This window comes from Corythoichthys intestinalis, chromosome 8, assembly GCF_030265065.1.
Source record: "Corythoichthys intestinalis isolate RoL2023-P3 chromosome 8, ASM3026506v1, whole genome shotgun sequence".
Classification (NCBI taxonomy): domain Eukaryota; kingdom Metazoa; phylum Chordata; class Actinopteri; order Syngnathiformes; family Syngnathidae; genus Corythoichthys; species Corythoichthys intestinalis.
Genome location: NC_080402.1, coordinates 9,001,912 through 9,014,780, shown reverse-complemented (window position 1 = coordinate 9,014,780; position 12,869 = coordinate 9,001,912). Strand labels below are relative to the sequence as shown.

At 39.9% G+C, this 12,869-nt stretch overlaps 1 protein-coding gene across 5 annotated transcripts in view; it reads left to right on the top strand.

Annotated features, from left to right (window-relative positions):
* The window catches only part of LOC130920109 (bromodomain-containing protein 4-like), a 41,554-nt gene that overhangs the window by 15,935 nt on the left and 12,750 nt on the right, over nt 1–12,869 (top strand). For 4 of the 5 annotated variants that reach the window (XM_057843018.1, XM_057843019.1, XM_057843017.1 and 1 more), the window contains 7 exons: nt 4,138–4,266; nt 4,345–4,569; nt 4,638–4,852; nt 5,540–5,640; nt 9,231–9,488; nt 9,605–9,700; nt 9,773–10,186. In XM_057843018.1, coding sequence (XP_057699001.1) covers nt 4,138–4,266; nt 4,345–4,569; nt 4,638–4,852; nt 5,540–5,640; nt 9,231–9,488; nt 9,605–9,700; nt 9,773–10,186 — 1,438 coding nt within the window. The remainder of the gene's footprint in view (nt 1–4,137; nt 4,267–4,344; nt 4,570–4,637; nt 4,853–5,539; nt 5,641–9,230; nt 9,489–9,604; nt 9,701–9,772; nt 10,187–12,869) is intronic. The other variant, XM_057843016.1, reaches the window with a different exon arrangement.

The window sequence follows — 12,869 nt, the reverse complement described above, 5'->3', positions numbered from 1 at the left end:
AGTTACGCACAAAATAAGCTACAATTGTCTAATACAAAAAATACAGCATCTCGTACAACATAAAAAATTGCACTGTACTTTAAACAAATAGTACTTACGAACAATACTTGCCAAAGGAAGAAATAAAGACCAACATTGCGGCCATCTTGGCTTTCACAATAAACCATGTCATGACCTTGAGGGTGCTCAGGAGTGTGCAAAAAGGAGATGAGAGATATTTGTGATTGTGATCGTAGTGATGAAGAGGAATTTGAGGGCTTCCATCCATGATAATGAGGAAGAGTTGCCGTAAGAGAGTTAAGACGATTACGGAACAAAAACTAGAAACTGTCACCCCAGGAGGAAGCCTCTTATGAAGACTGTACACAAGAAAGCCCACCCGTCTCATCAGACCATAGGACATGGTTCCAGTAATCCATGCGCTTTGTTGACATGTCTTCAGCAAACTGTTTGCGGGCTTTCTTTTGTACCGTCTAGGGCTGCAGCTATCGAATATTTTAGTAATCGAGTAATCGACTGAAAATTCTATCGATTAATCGAATAAAACATGATTTTTTTATAGCTAAAGAAAAATTATTAATATACATGACAAAAATGTATTATTATTATTATTAAAACAAGACATTTCATGTAATATTGAACCATTTTCAGTCAATCAGTGTCTATATTTTCGATATACAGTGGGGAGAACAAGTATTTGATACACTGCCAATGGGTTTTCCCATTGACAGTGTATCAAATACTTGTTCTCCCTACTGTACATTGTTGAAAACAGCCAACAACTGCATCTCAGATGTGACTAGAATAAAAAAAGACTAATTCACTGCTTTCATTTAAAAAACTTCTCGATCTTATTAAAAGTAAATATATATATTTCTTACCTAAAAATGTAATTACGCTTGATAACACACATCACTTAAAAGTTAGGTGTTTTTCCCACGTGTTTCAATTGAATTTCAATTTGTGTCAAGCTATTTTTAAGTTCTAGTTAAGTTTTAAGTTAGTCTAAACTGTAAGTCCTGATAGGATTTTGAGTTTTTGCAGTGTTCAAAATAAATGTATGGTACCTGCTGTACTGGAGCACATTAGGGACTAGTGCTACACATGATGTTTTATCCAGCAATGACTACTGAGCTAAAATTGACAGTTAGCATAATTAAGTTTTTATTTTACACCCTCATCACTCCACAGCGCTGTTTTCAGAGATTAAATAAAGCCTGTATGTAAGACACGTTAGCCACGCATCGACAGTGCTCATAATTAATAGAAACCTAGCCCTCCGCAGGGCTAACGTTACGTGAACGAGTGACCGTAATGTTAATCTTATTTATTAGCGCTGAGAAGTATACTGCTTTAAGATGGTGGCTGTTTACTAACGCCGCCAAGTTTGTCGTTTTGCATCTAGTTCTACATACATGCTATATCTATGAGACGCATCAGACGCTACCTGCTACCACCGTAGCGTCATGCGGTCGTAGTTTTTAGTAACATCAGCGTAGTTTGTAGCGGCTTTCGGCTGCAGTAAGTTTTTTTTTTTTTTTTTTATTGCTGCTTCCTCTACGTACGTGAAGTCAGCGCATTGTGCCGCATTAAAAGTAGTCCGGGCAAAACGTGATGCTTAGAGCTGTCAAAATTAAACAATTCCTGGAGGTGAATAAAATTACTCTGATCGGTTTTTAAAGTCGAGTTGCTCGAGTATTCGTTTCAGCTCTAGTACCGTCTTTAGAAGAGGCTTCCTCCTGGGGTGACAGCCATGCACACCAATTGGATGTAGAGTGAAGCTCTAACAGGCTGACCCCCCACCTCTTCAATCTCTGCAGCAATGCTGACAGCACTCCTGTAATGAGTCACATGACATTTTGGAGGGAAAATGACAAGCAGTACTCAATTTAAACATTTAGGGATGTACGTAGTTTCTAATGGGTGTACTCACTTTTGTTGCCAGGGGTTTAGATATTAATGGCTATATTTTGAGTTATTTTGAGGGGAAAATATCTCTTCTTATATAAGCTGCACACAGACTACTTTTCATTGTGTCAAAGTGCCATTTTGTCAGTGTTGTTCCATTTAAAGATATACTTAAATATCTGCAGAAATGTGAGGGGTTTACTGGCATTTGTGATACACTGTACAAGGGTGAACCTAAAGTACTTTTTAAACCACACTAGGGGTGCGACCTACTAGTATATGTGTGTATATACGGTATTTAACGTATTGGCCCGAATATAAAACGGCCCTGATTATAACACGACGCCCTCTTTTTCGAGACTCAAGTTCGAAAAAAGAGTTTTTGAACACCAAATTAATTTTTATACAGAAAATAATTACAGTACAGCCGAAACAAATGATGATAACAATAAATTTGAGAAAAAGCATGTTATTTTGCCTCATTCAAATCTTGATATCTGAACATTTAAATATGTAAACTAAAGTGCAATCATTCGTAAATGAACGGCTTCTGGTTTTTGAAATGTAAATAAACCAATCTATTGTGATAAAACAACAAAATTGCAATAACTGCATTAACCATCAAAGTGAAGTCTAACTAACTGTACTCTTGAAACAAATCTGAGTAAGGAAAAACATTGCAATAAAATAATGCAAACTGGTTAAAGGGTATGACAACACCTGGGGAAATGCTAATATTCCATCCTTTATCCATCAACGCATGCCTTTTGAATTCATATCATGCCACTTCGTGTAATTACATCACAACACCAAGAAAATGATAGAAATTAGGTCGATTGTCAAGCTAAAAGGACCCGCCCCCGAGATGCCGGAAATCTAGCATATTGTGTGCGTGACGTCACTATAGGGAAACAACCGGCCCAGTGCTTAGTACCGAATGGCGGCGATGATGGCGGACAATTTTGTTTCTATTTGCAGCGACGAATCCGACGTAACAAACATTCTTCTAATGGTGACGAGGAGAGTTATAAACCTTTCTTTGGTGTTTTGGGTTATCAATTTGAGCCCAATGAAAGGATTATTGAGGGGAGCAATCACACTGATGAAACACCGGCGGCAACAGAATCACCGAATGGTTTGTTTTGCATTTCTTTTTGTGAAGCTGATACACCGTGACCGCAAAATAAAGTAATGTATAGAATAATTATCATTTAATATGCTATCATCGGTTTCGCTCTGCCAACCGACACAAATATGAATGGGATTAGAGGATTTGTTCTATATATTTTACGAACGATAATTTATACATGTGTCCAGTCCTATATCCAATGCGTGATATGTTTTTTATTATAAACGAGTACTCACTCTGGCCATTTCCCACCTTTGCTTTGCCTGGGATGATGAGGTGGTCTCACCAGAGCCAGTCATCGTCCTCTTTCACCGGACACCGCATCTGCTTTCAGCAGCAATTTCTTAGCAAAACCTGATTTCATTTGCCCATAGTTTGTATAGCTTTCAGGTGTAAAATGCGCACCACACAAAACCGTGCCGGAGGCTGGGTCTGCAAAATTAGCCCTCTTACCACTGACGAACTTTACTCATTGTCTGCGTAGTCCAGCTCTTTTTCTCGCGTTCGGGAACTCATGGGTACTACATTGCGACAAATGGCTATTTGTAAACCACATAGCATGACAGGTTTGAACCATTTTAGCGATTTTTTTGATAAAACACAAACGCAACTTTCGGAACACTTTCGAAAAATGTTCGTCATTTTCGATCTATTTTCGATAATTGCTCATTAATGTGATTGATTTTTTTGTTAACTTTATCAATATTTGTTATCTTGGCACATAACGGTTCCATTGATGTCTCACACCCCCTTTGCGTTTTCATACCCTTTAAACTAAAAAGAGTAGCTGAGATCTGTCATGACAGAACATTGCTTCCTTCAATGATATCTGGCGCCATCAAGCGTCGTGAATGGGGAGAGTATCTGAGATCTGTCATGACAGAACATTGCTTCAATGATATCTGGCGCCATCTAGCGTCGCGAACAGGTATAATGTCTAGACCGCAAATATAAGACGACCCCCTCTTTTTCAGTGTTATTTCAATGCAAAAAACACGTTCTTATATTCGGCCCAATACGGTATATACTTTCAACAATAATGCCATTTATATTCAATGTCGTCTTGCGATTTCAAATATCTTTCTGTTTACGTCCTTTAGAAAAAGCTGGACAACCGACAGTACAGAGACCCCCAAGAGTTCGCAGCAGACGTCCGATTGATGTTCTCCAACTGTTACAAGTACAATCCGCCGGGTCACGATGTGGTGGCCATGGCGCGGAAACTCCAGGTTAAGCATTACATCCTTGACACACCAATTTAATACCTGTTATGATTATTGCCCTCTCATGAGTCAATCTCATGGCAGGATGTCTTTGAGATGCGTTTCGCCAAGATGCCCGATGAGCCAGAGGAGGCCATTCCGGTTCCCACGCCGTCTTCAGTCCTCCATCCCGCCCCGTCCATTCGACAAGCGCCGCCGCCTCCTCCCATCGTCTCGGAAGACAGCAGTTCCAGTATGTCTGAATCCGAGTCGTCGGCAGGAGACTCTGATCAAGAGAGGCAGCAGCGACTGGCTGTTTTACAGGAACAAGTTAGTGCTTTTTTAACTTTCCTTGCTTTTTGGATGGAGAGGTAACCGTGTCTTGTCATCTTCTGCAGCTCAAAGCTGTCCACGAGCAACTGGCCGCGCTCTCTCAGCCTCAGATCAGCAAGCCCAAGAAGAAAGAGAGGGAAAAGAAGGAGAAGAAGAAGGAAAAGCACAAGAAGAAAATGGTGGCCGAAGAACCCACTGAGCCTGCCATGCTTCAAATTTCCAAGAAGAGCAAAATTAGCAAAGATGCTCTCATTGCTAAGAAGGAAAGGAAAAAGCCTGGGTCAGTCGTTTTTACTACTTTGAAAAGACTTTGGTCTCCCATGAGCCACTGCCTATAGAATTTGGTCACTTCCTATTAGTGCTGAAACGATTAATCGATTAACTCAAGTAATTCGATTACAAAAAAGCTTGGAATGAAATTTCGCTACTTGCAGTATTCTTTTAATTAGAGTGGTGTTGGAAAACTCATTTAAAATGGCTGAATCGAGCTGCTCCCTGTTAAGACCAAAAGTTAGCATTTTATAGCATTTAAGCTAGCAGACTTTTGCTATACAACTTCTGTTGAACAGCTGTTTGTTGACACTACTATAAAATTTGGGGGCGAAATTGAAAGAGCCTGTGTCGTGTAAATTTTTTAAACATTTGGAAGTCGGAACAATTAACGCATTGACTGCCTTTGACGAACTTCGACGTCCAATCCATTTTGACTGGGAGAAGCTAGCTGTGAATGATCACATTGACAGCCAGTCCTCCTAGTTTAAATAAATCAGACTTTTTCAATTGTTATTAATGAATACAAATTACCCACTCGATTCCATTCAGAAGTCATTCGGTCATCTGCCATTTATAGACATTACCCAGCCTTGCCATGACATAATGTGACGTATTCCTTTATGACGTTCTTGTTCACACAGTTCAAAGGTAAATGATGTATTATCTGATCGGTGTATGTGTTTATGAATTGCAGTAAGAAAGAAGGCATCAAAAACAGTCATCCTGTTGCACCCCCTCAACCTGGGCCCACCCCTCTTGTCCCTTCAGCCTCCCTCGAAGCAGAAGATGACATGGGTATGCATTTTGGTTATTAATAATTATCATGCAGGATGCACATAATTTTTGGGGGAAAACAAACTTTTTTATCTTTTGCAAAACCTGCAAAATTGGGAACGAGTAAGGTACCGCTGGACTAGCGACCTGGCATCCACATACCTTGGACATCACATTTTGGGTCATGACATGTATTAACATTTGGTATACATACATGTACTGTATTAACATTGGGTATACGTACATGTGTGGCCTACATGACCCAAAATGTCATGTCCACATATGTGGATGCCGCGCAGGCATGTGCCGGTATGAGATTTTGACTGTATGATAACCTTAAGCCAAAATACCACTGTTTCATGGTATCACGGTATTGAAATTTTAAAATATTTTACTTTGAGATCTCTTGGTTTAAAAAAACTATTTTCCATTCAACAGGATTTTTATTTTTCAAAAAATATTACCAAATTGGAACATGAGCATAGTTTTAAGTTGAAATAAAAAAATTAGGGCTGTCAAACGATTAAAATTTTTAATCAAGTTAATTACAGCTTAAAAATTAATTAATCGTAAATTAATCGCAATTCGAACAGTCTCTAAAATATGCCATATTTTTCTGTGAATTATTGTTGGAATGGAAAAATAAGACACAAGATGGATATATACATTCAACATGCGGTGCATAAGTACTGTATTTGTTTATTATAACAATAAATCAACAAGATGGCATTAATATTATTAACATTCTGTTAAAGCGATCCATGGATAGAAAGACTTGTAGTTCTTAAAAGATAAATGTTTAATACAAGTTATAGAAATTTTGTATTAAAACCCCTCTTAATGTTTTCGTTTTAATAAAATTTGTAAAATTTTCAATCAAAAAATAAACTAGTAGCCCGCCATTGTTGATATCAATAATTACACAATGCTCATGGGTGCTTAAGCTCATAAAATCAGTCGCACCCAAGCGCCAGCAGAGGGCGACAAAACTCCAAAAAACACAAGTAACAAGTGGACATTGCACTTTGCTGTCATTTTAATCTGTTTGAGCGGGGCATGTGCGTTAATTGCGTCAAATATTTTAACGTGATTTAAAAAATTCATTACCGCCCGTTAACGCGATAATTTTGACAGCCCTAAAAATTCTAAATAAAACAAATGCAGTCCTTTAGGTGAGCCTAAACGCACAACGACAGCTGAACATTATTACCATCAGAATTATTTTCCATAAAAAGCACGTGTATATGACTCGTATCATGTTTACATTATACACACACTCTTTCTCAACACTGACAGTTGCTAGAGAGAAAAAAACAGGTTTTACCACCGCTAGACACACTAAACACGCTGGAGTTGAATCTCGTAGCTGGTGGGAAACGTTCATGACAGTGTTTACTAACCTACAATTTTGTATAAATACGAAATCATATTGGAGGTATTGCCTACTCGGCAGCCACCCTTCGCAACATTTTTTACATGTCGGTTGGCCCTCCTCGCCTAAGCCGCGGCTGTCTGTAACTTTTCTGTAGCTGAAGTACTTCAATACCAGCGATTTAGTTTTCCTCGATGTGGGGGAAATTTTGAGGAGTTTCACTTCCTCCAGCCATCGTGTAGCACAGCTGACGCTGAGCAGCAACCGGTCAGGGAGGGTTGAGCCTTGCAGCTGCAAGCGAGGGAATTCTTCCTGCATTTTTGGGACATAAAAAATAATTAATACATATTTGCGGTTTTGAAACAGTTATGTTTTTATACCACAGTATACCTTGAAACCGTACTCCGCACATGTCTAGTATATGCGGGTCTGTTATTATTATACAGGGGGATTCAAAAAGAATGTGCCAAAACCATTGCAGTATATTTAAAAAGATAAATAACTACCTGGATACAAGTATTGTGTATAACTTGAAGTTTTTATTTCACGCTTTACAAGTGCTCAATGTGACCACCCCCAGCGGCATGGACAACATCAAGCCAATAAGAAAATTCCTCCCAAACGCGCTTCAGGATGTCCTCGTCCACTGTGTTGATTGCGTGTTGATTGCAACTGTTTTTCGATCTTTTAAGTCTTTGATAAACCGTTGTCTTTGACACACAGTTGAACAAGGATAATTCCTTTATCAAACTTTATCTGCTAATTCAGTCTATTTCAATGATTTTAAAATGAATAAATGCGTGATGATTTTGGCACATTCTTTTTGAATCAGCCTGTATTTATATATTTTGTATGTATTTATAGATTTTGAATAATTATTGAATAACTATTATTTTTATGAATTATTGTAAATATAACTACCGTAATTTCTGGACTATTGGGCGCCCCTGATTACAAGCCTCACCCAGTACATTTTTAAAGGAAAAACCATTTTGTACATACATAAGCCTCTCCTGCCTATAAGCCGCGTGTGCCCACTTAGTAAAAAGACATTGACAAAGAAATATATAGTTTTCAAAATTTTAATAACACACCTTAACTTTTCGTTCCAAACAGCGCTGGCAAACACGGCAGTTATATAGCAGCGGCACGGAAGTTACATAGCATTAGCATGGCGGTGCAGCACTAATTGTGCTGGTTAATAAAAACGTAAAAGTCTTTGTTAGCAATCTTCATCTTCCTCCTGTGCATTCAAACCATGGAAGTCTTCACCCTCAGTGTCGGATATGAAGACGCTCAGATGCACTTCGCCACGCACCTACTCAGTATGGTATCTCCATAACTCAGTCTCTCCTTCGCTGTCGCCTTCAATGTCTCCCATAATGAGGCAAATTCACTCCTAGCCCGTGCTGTCCTCGTCACGCAGCAGAATGGCCCCTTCGAAGCCCGTTGGTGATTGCGGACTCTTTCACAGCGCTTCACGCTGCCAGGCTCCCCCAGCAAACCTGTTCAAAAGCTGCTCTTTGCATGCGGCAAGTCTTGGCAAATGATCTCTCACCACTTGTCATCAAAGCTTCCCATACAACTCGGATGGCCAATTTAATTTCTTCGAGCATTTTCCATGATGCAGGTATGCCAATTCTACTCGTGCACAAAGGCGGATGCACAACGCACAAAGTTAAACTACCGGTAATAGCGCAAACTAGCGTCTTCCTCCACACATATATTCCACGTGTCTCACTCCCACATTCCATGCTCGAGCGCCCCTGGCGGCCGTCAGAAAAATACACAAATTGGCAGCATCATTGCACACGCCGCAGGACCCAAAATGAGGGGAAAAAGTAGCGGCTTGTAGTCCGGAAATTACGGTAGTTGCATGGAGATGCTGTGCTCTGAGGGATGGTCTCTGAACTCTTGCGAGTTAGTTCCAATTGATTTTTGGGTAACTTTTTCTCGTTCTATTGAAAATGCTAAGTATTTTGGTCATTGGAATTGGCATTGACTTAAAAATTAGTAAAAAAAAAAAAAAAAAAAAAAAAGAATAAAATTGGTAGTGAAATGAAAATGACGATTACAGTTATAGAATTGAATCAAGAAAATAAACACTGTGGTGATGGCCCCCAATAACATGCTGTTCGTTCATTCGCCCCTCCTACTCAAAATGGATGTCTAGCACTCAATAAGTTGAATGAGTACCATATAAAGGCTTACATGTGAACCCGCTCCTTTTCCTCACCAGAAATGTTTGGGAGCGCTGTAGGTATCGGGGGCAAGCCCATGTCGTACGAAGAAAAGCGGCAGTTAAGCCTCGACATCAACAAGTTGCCCGGCGACAAGCTAGGCCGTGTGGTGCACATCATCCAGACCCGCGAGCCCTCAATGAAGAACTCCAACCCGGATGAGATCGAGATTGACTTCGAGACGCTAAAGGCCTCCACGCTCCGTGAGCTAGAGAAATATGTGTCCAGTTGTCTCAAGAGGAAAAAGAAGTCTTCAGGTGGGGTTTTTCAAAATTGAACATCTGGTGGTTGGAACCGTACAGCATTTGACCCTTTGTCCTGGTTACAAAAGAGACTACGTGTACCTGTTTGACAATCTGTGTTGGCATTGTAGAAAAACCCCTGGAAATGACGAACGTGACAAAGTTGAAGACAGGGTCTTCGTCATCGGGCACCAGTGACTCCTCTGATAGTGAAGATTCTGACAATGGTACTCAAATACTGTGCAAACATCAGCATTTTTTGTTTATTTAGAAGCTTCCAATGGTTATTTTTTTTCCAGCAGGGCTGGTTCCCAAGCAGCAGAAGACGCTGTCCAACAAGGACACAAAGAGGACACAACAGCCCGTCACTAGTGTCGCCGGCCCTGTTGCGCCACACCCTCAACCGGCCCTATCCAAACTCCCTTTTATCACGCCCCCAAACGTCCCTGTGTCTATCCCAGTTTCTGTCCCAAACCCTGTTCCCATCCCTGTCCCCGCTCTAGAATCATCCCAACTGTTGAGCACCGGATTTGACCCGTTGTCCCACTATATGAACACTCACCTAAACCAACCCAGCACCGAACCCAGCCCAGTCATCAGCGCCGCTTGTCCCCCCCTCGTGTCCAGTCTACTCAATGTTAACGCGCCCGTCGGCCCCACACCCACAGAGACGCACCCCTTTCTGAACCAACATCCCATCATACCCACGCCAGGTCAGTACCATTTAACTCATTCACTGCCAGCCCAGAATATGTAATGCATCCACAGTGTATTATGTTGTAGGTTGGACTTGAAGGAAGGGTTGGGTATTATGTAGAGCTGGGAATCTTTGAGCACCTAACGATTCGATTACGATTCAGAGGCTCCGTTTCGATTATAAATCGATTATTGATGCACCCCACCACACTTTTAATTTTTTGTACATTAGTTCCAAAATTGTTCAAAAATCCTCTCAGGCTAAACCAAACTATTTTAGTATCAAGTTAACAGTTAAAAACAGTAAATAAAATACTCAAGTCCCCATTCTGTATCAAAAGCTTTAAACTACATTGAATTAATTTGATGTTGTGAATCAACCGTTAAAGTTGTTAAAATTGTTCCCGTTATTCCATAATTTCCCATCTGTCTACTTTCGACATGTGAAAGTTTTAAAACTGTTTCATCATTTAAAGATAGATTTGAGTCAAGATTTTGCCGATTTAGAAGTATTATAGATAAAAAGTTAATTGGGTTCACTACAACAGAGCCTTCTAAAGAAGTCAACTGCTTTAAGATGGCGGCAAGTCTGTCATTTCACATCTAGTTCTTTGTATATGTTCCAACGCTGTCGTCGTCTGTCGTTTACATCTAGTTCTACAATATGTGATATCTACCATAGCCATATGTAGCCGTATGTTTGTAGATACTAGCAACCGGTCGCTGTTTGTAGCGGCTGTCGGCCCCAGCCAGATATGATTGTTTTTTGTTGGTTTTTTTTTTTTCATCTAGTGGCATGAGTTGAAGAAGATATTTACTCTCGGTCCGTTCCTCATTGCGTTCCGAAGACCACGGCGTCCCAAAGACCGCGCTGACTAGAGCTGGGAATCTTTGGGCACCTAACGATTCGATTACGATTCAGAAGCTCCGATTCGATTATAAAACGTTTATTGATGCACCCCCCTCCTTTTTTTTTTTTTTTTTAAATTAAATGTTTTGTACATTAGTTCCAAAATTGTTCAAAAATCCTATCAGGCTAAACCAAACTACTATTTCAGCATCAAGTTAACATATAGCTTTAAACAAATATACAAAAATAACAGTAAATAAAAAACTCTTAGTCCCCATTCTGTAACAGCAGCTTTAGACTACATTCAATTAATTTAATGTTGTGAATCAACTGTTAAAGTTGGTAAAATTGCTCCCGTTATTCCATAATTTCCCTATTGTCTACTTTTGACATGTGAAAGTTTTAAAACTATTTTTAAGATAGATTCAAGTCAATATTTTACCGATTTAGGAGTATTTTAGATAAAAAGTTAATTAGGTTTGCTTGGAAGGTTCGCTACAACAGCCTTGCAGGGAAGTGTACTGCTTTAAGATGGCGGCCGTTTACTAACGGCCGCATCTAGCTTTTTGTAGATGTGCTGCTCACGCTACCGAATCAATGGTGCATCTAGTCCTATATAAATGATATCTACCATTACATTATGTGGATGACGTACTTTGTAGCAGCTTTTCGGCAGCAGTCAGGTATGTTGTTGTGTTTTTTTATCTCGTGGCATGAGTTGAGCTAGAGCCGTGAGTTGAGCATTGGCATTTCCCGAGGGGCCGGGTGATGAGAAGCATGATGTTTAGCTACTCTAGCTGCGTTCTTCCTCGTTGCGCCCCGAAGACCGCGCGGCGCGCTGAGTGTGTTGTACTTCCGCTTTACTTGGCATATTTCAATAATCGGAATTTGGATGTTTGTGAATCGTTCTCGAATCTTCCACGGCCGAATCGCGAATAATCTAAGAATCGGAAATTTTGCACACCTCTAGCGCTGACTGTGTTTTATTTCCGCTTTACCTGGTATCATTCAATAATCGGAATTTGGATGTTTATGAATCGTTCTCGAATCTTCCACGGCCGAATCATGAATAATCTATGAATCGGAAATTTCACACGCCTCTAGTATTATGGTATTACAATAGGATCCAATGTGGCAAAAGTATATTGCAATGTGCATTCAAATATGTTTGCATTGCTTGCCAAACTTCCCGATCGCATATTTTTGCACCCGAGTCGGAGTCACCTGATTTTGAGAATCTGCCGATACCCAGTCCCAAAAAAATTGCCCCCCCCCCCCTTAAAAAATTTTTTTTTTGTGTGTGTGCTCAGTGTATTTATCCAGATTTAGCATTGGAAAGAGATACATATAAGACGTTTTCCCCTCAAAGTATACCGTAATTTCCCGAATATAAGGCGCACCCGTGTATCATGCGCACCCCAAATTATTGTACCCGTTTATAACGCGCACCCTAATTTTAGCACCAATAAATAGAAGAATACAAGAAAACAGAGCTCGTGTACAGATACAGAAATTTCATTTTACTGAATGGTGAAACACAGCACAAGCATAGCATATTGGTAGTTCAAAACATTACCATAAACTGACAATATTTACGGTAATCATATGATTTGACAACTTCTCCAACTTACCAGAATCTAGGAGAAAACAAAACAGATGTGAGTTTTCTTTTAAAGGCTGCTGTATAACTTGCTCGTTTAATCATGATGAATAAATGTTTCTTCCATGGATTGATATGGTAAAATGAACGTGAGAACGTAAGTCGGAAATCCGAGAGCGCTCATCGCTGTCGACACGACAGTAATAATAGGAACTATTGTTATTTGGGTTTGAGTTTCCCGAGGGACAGA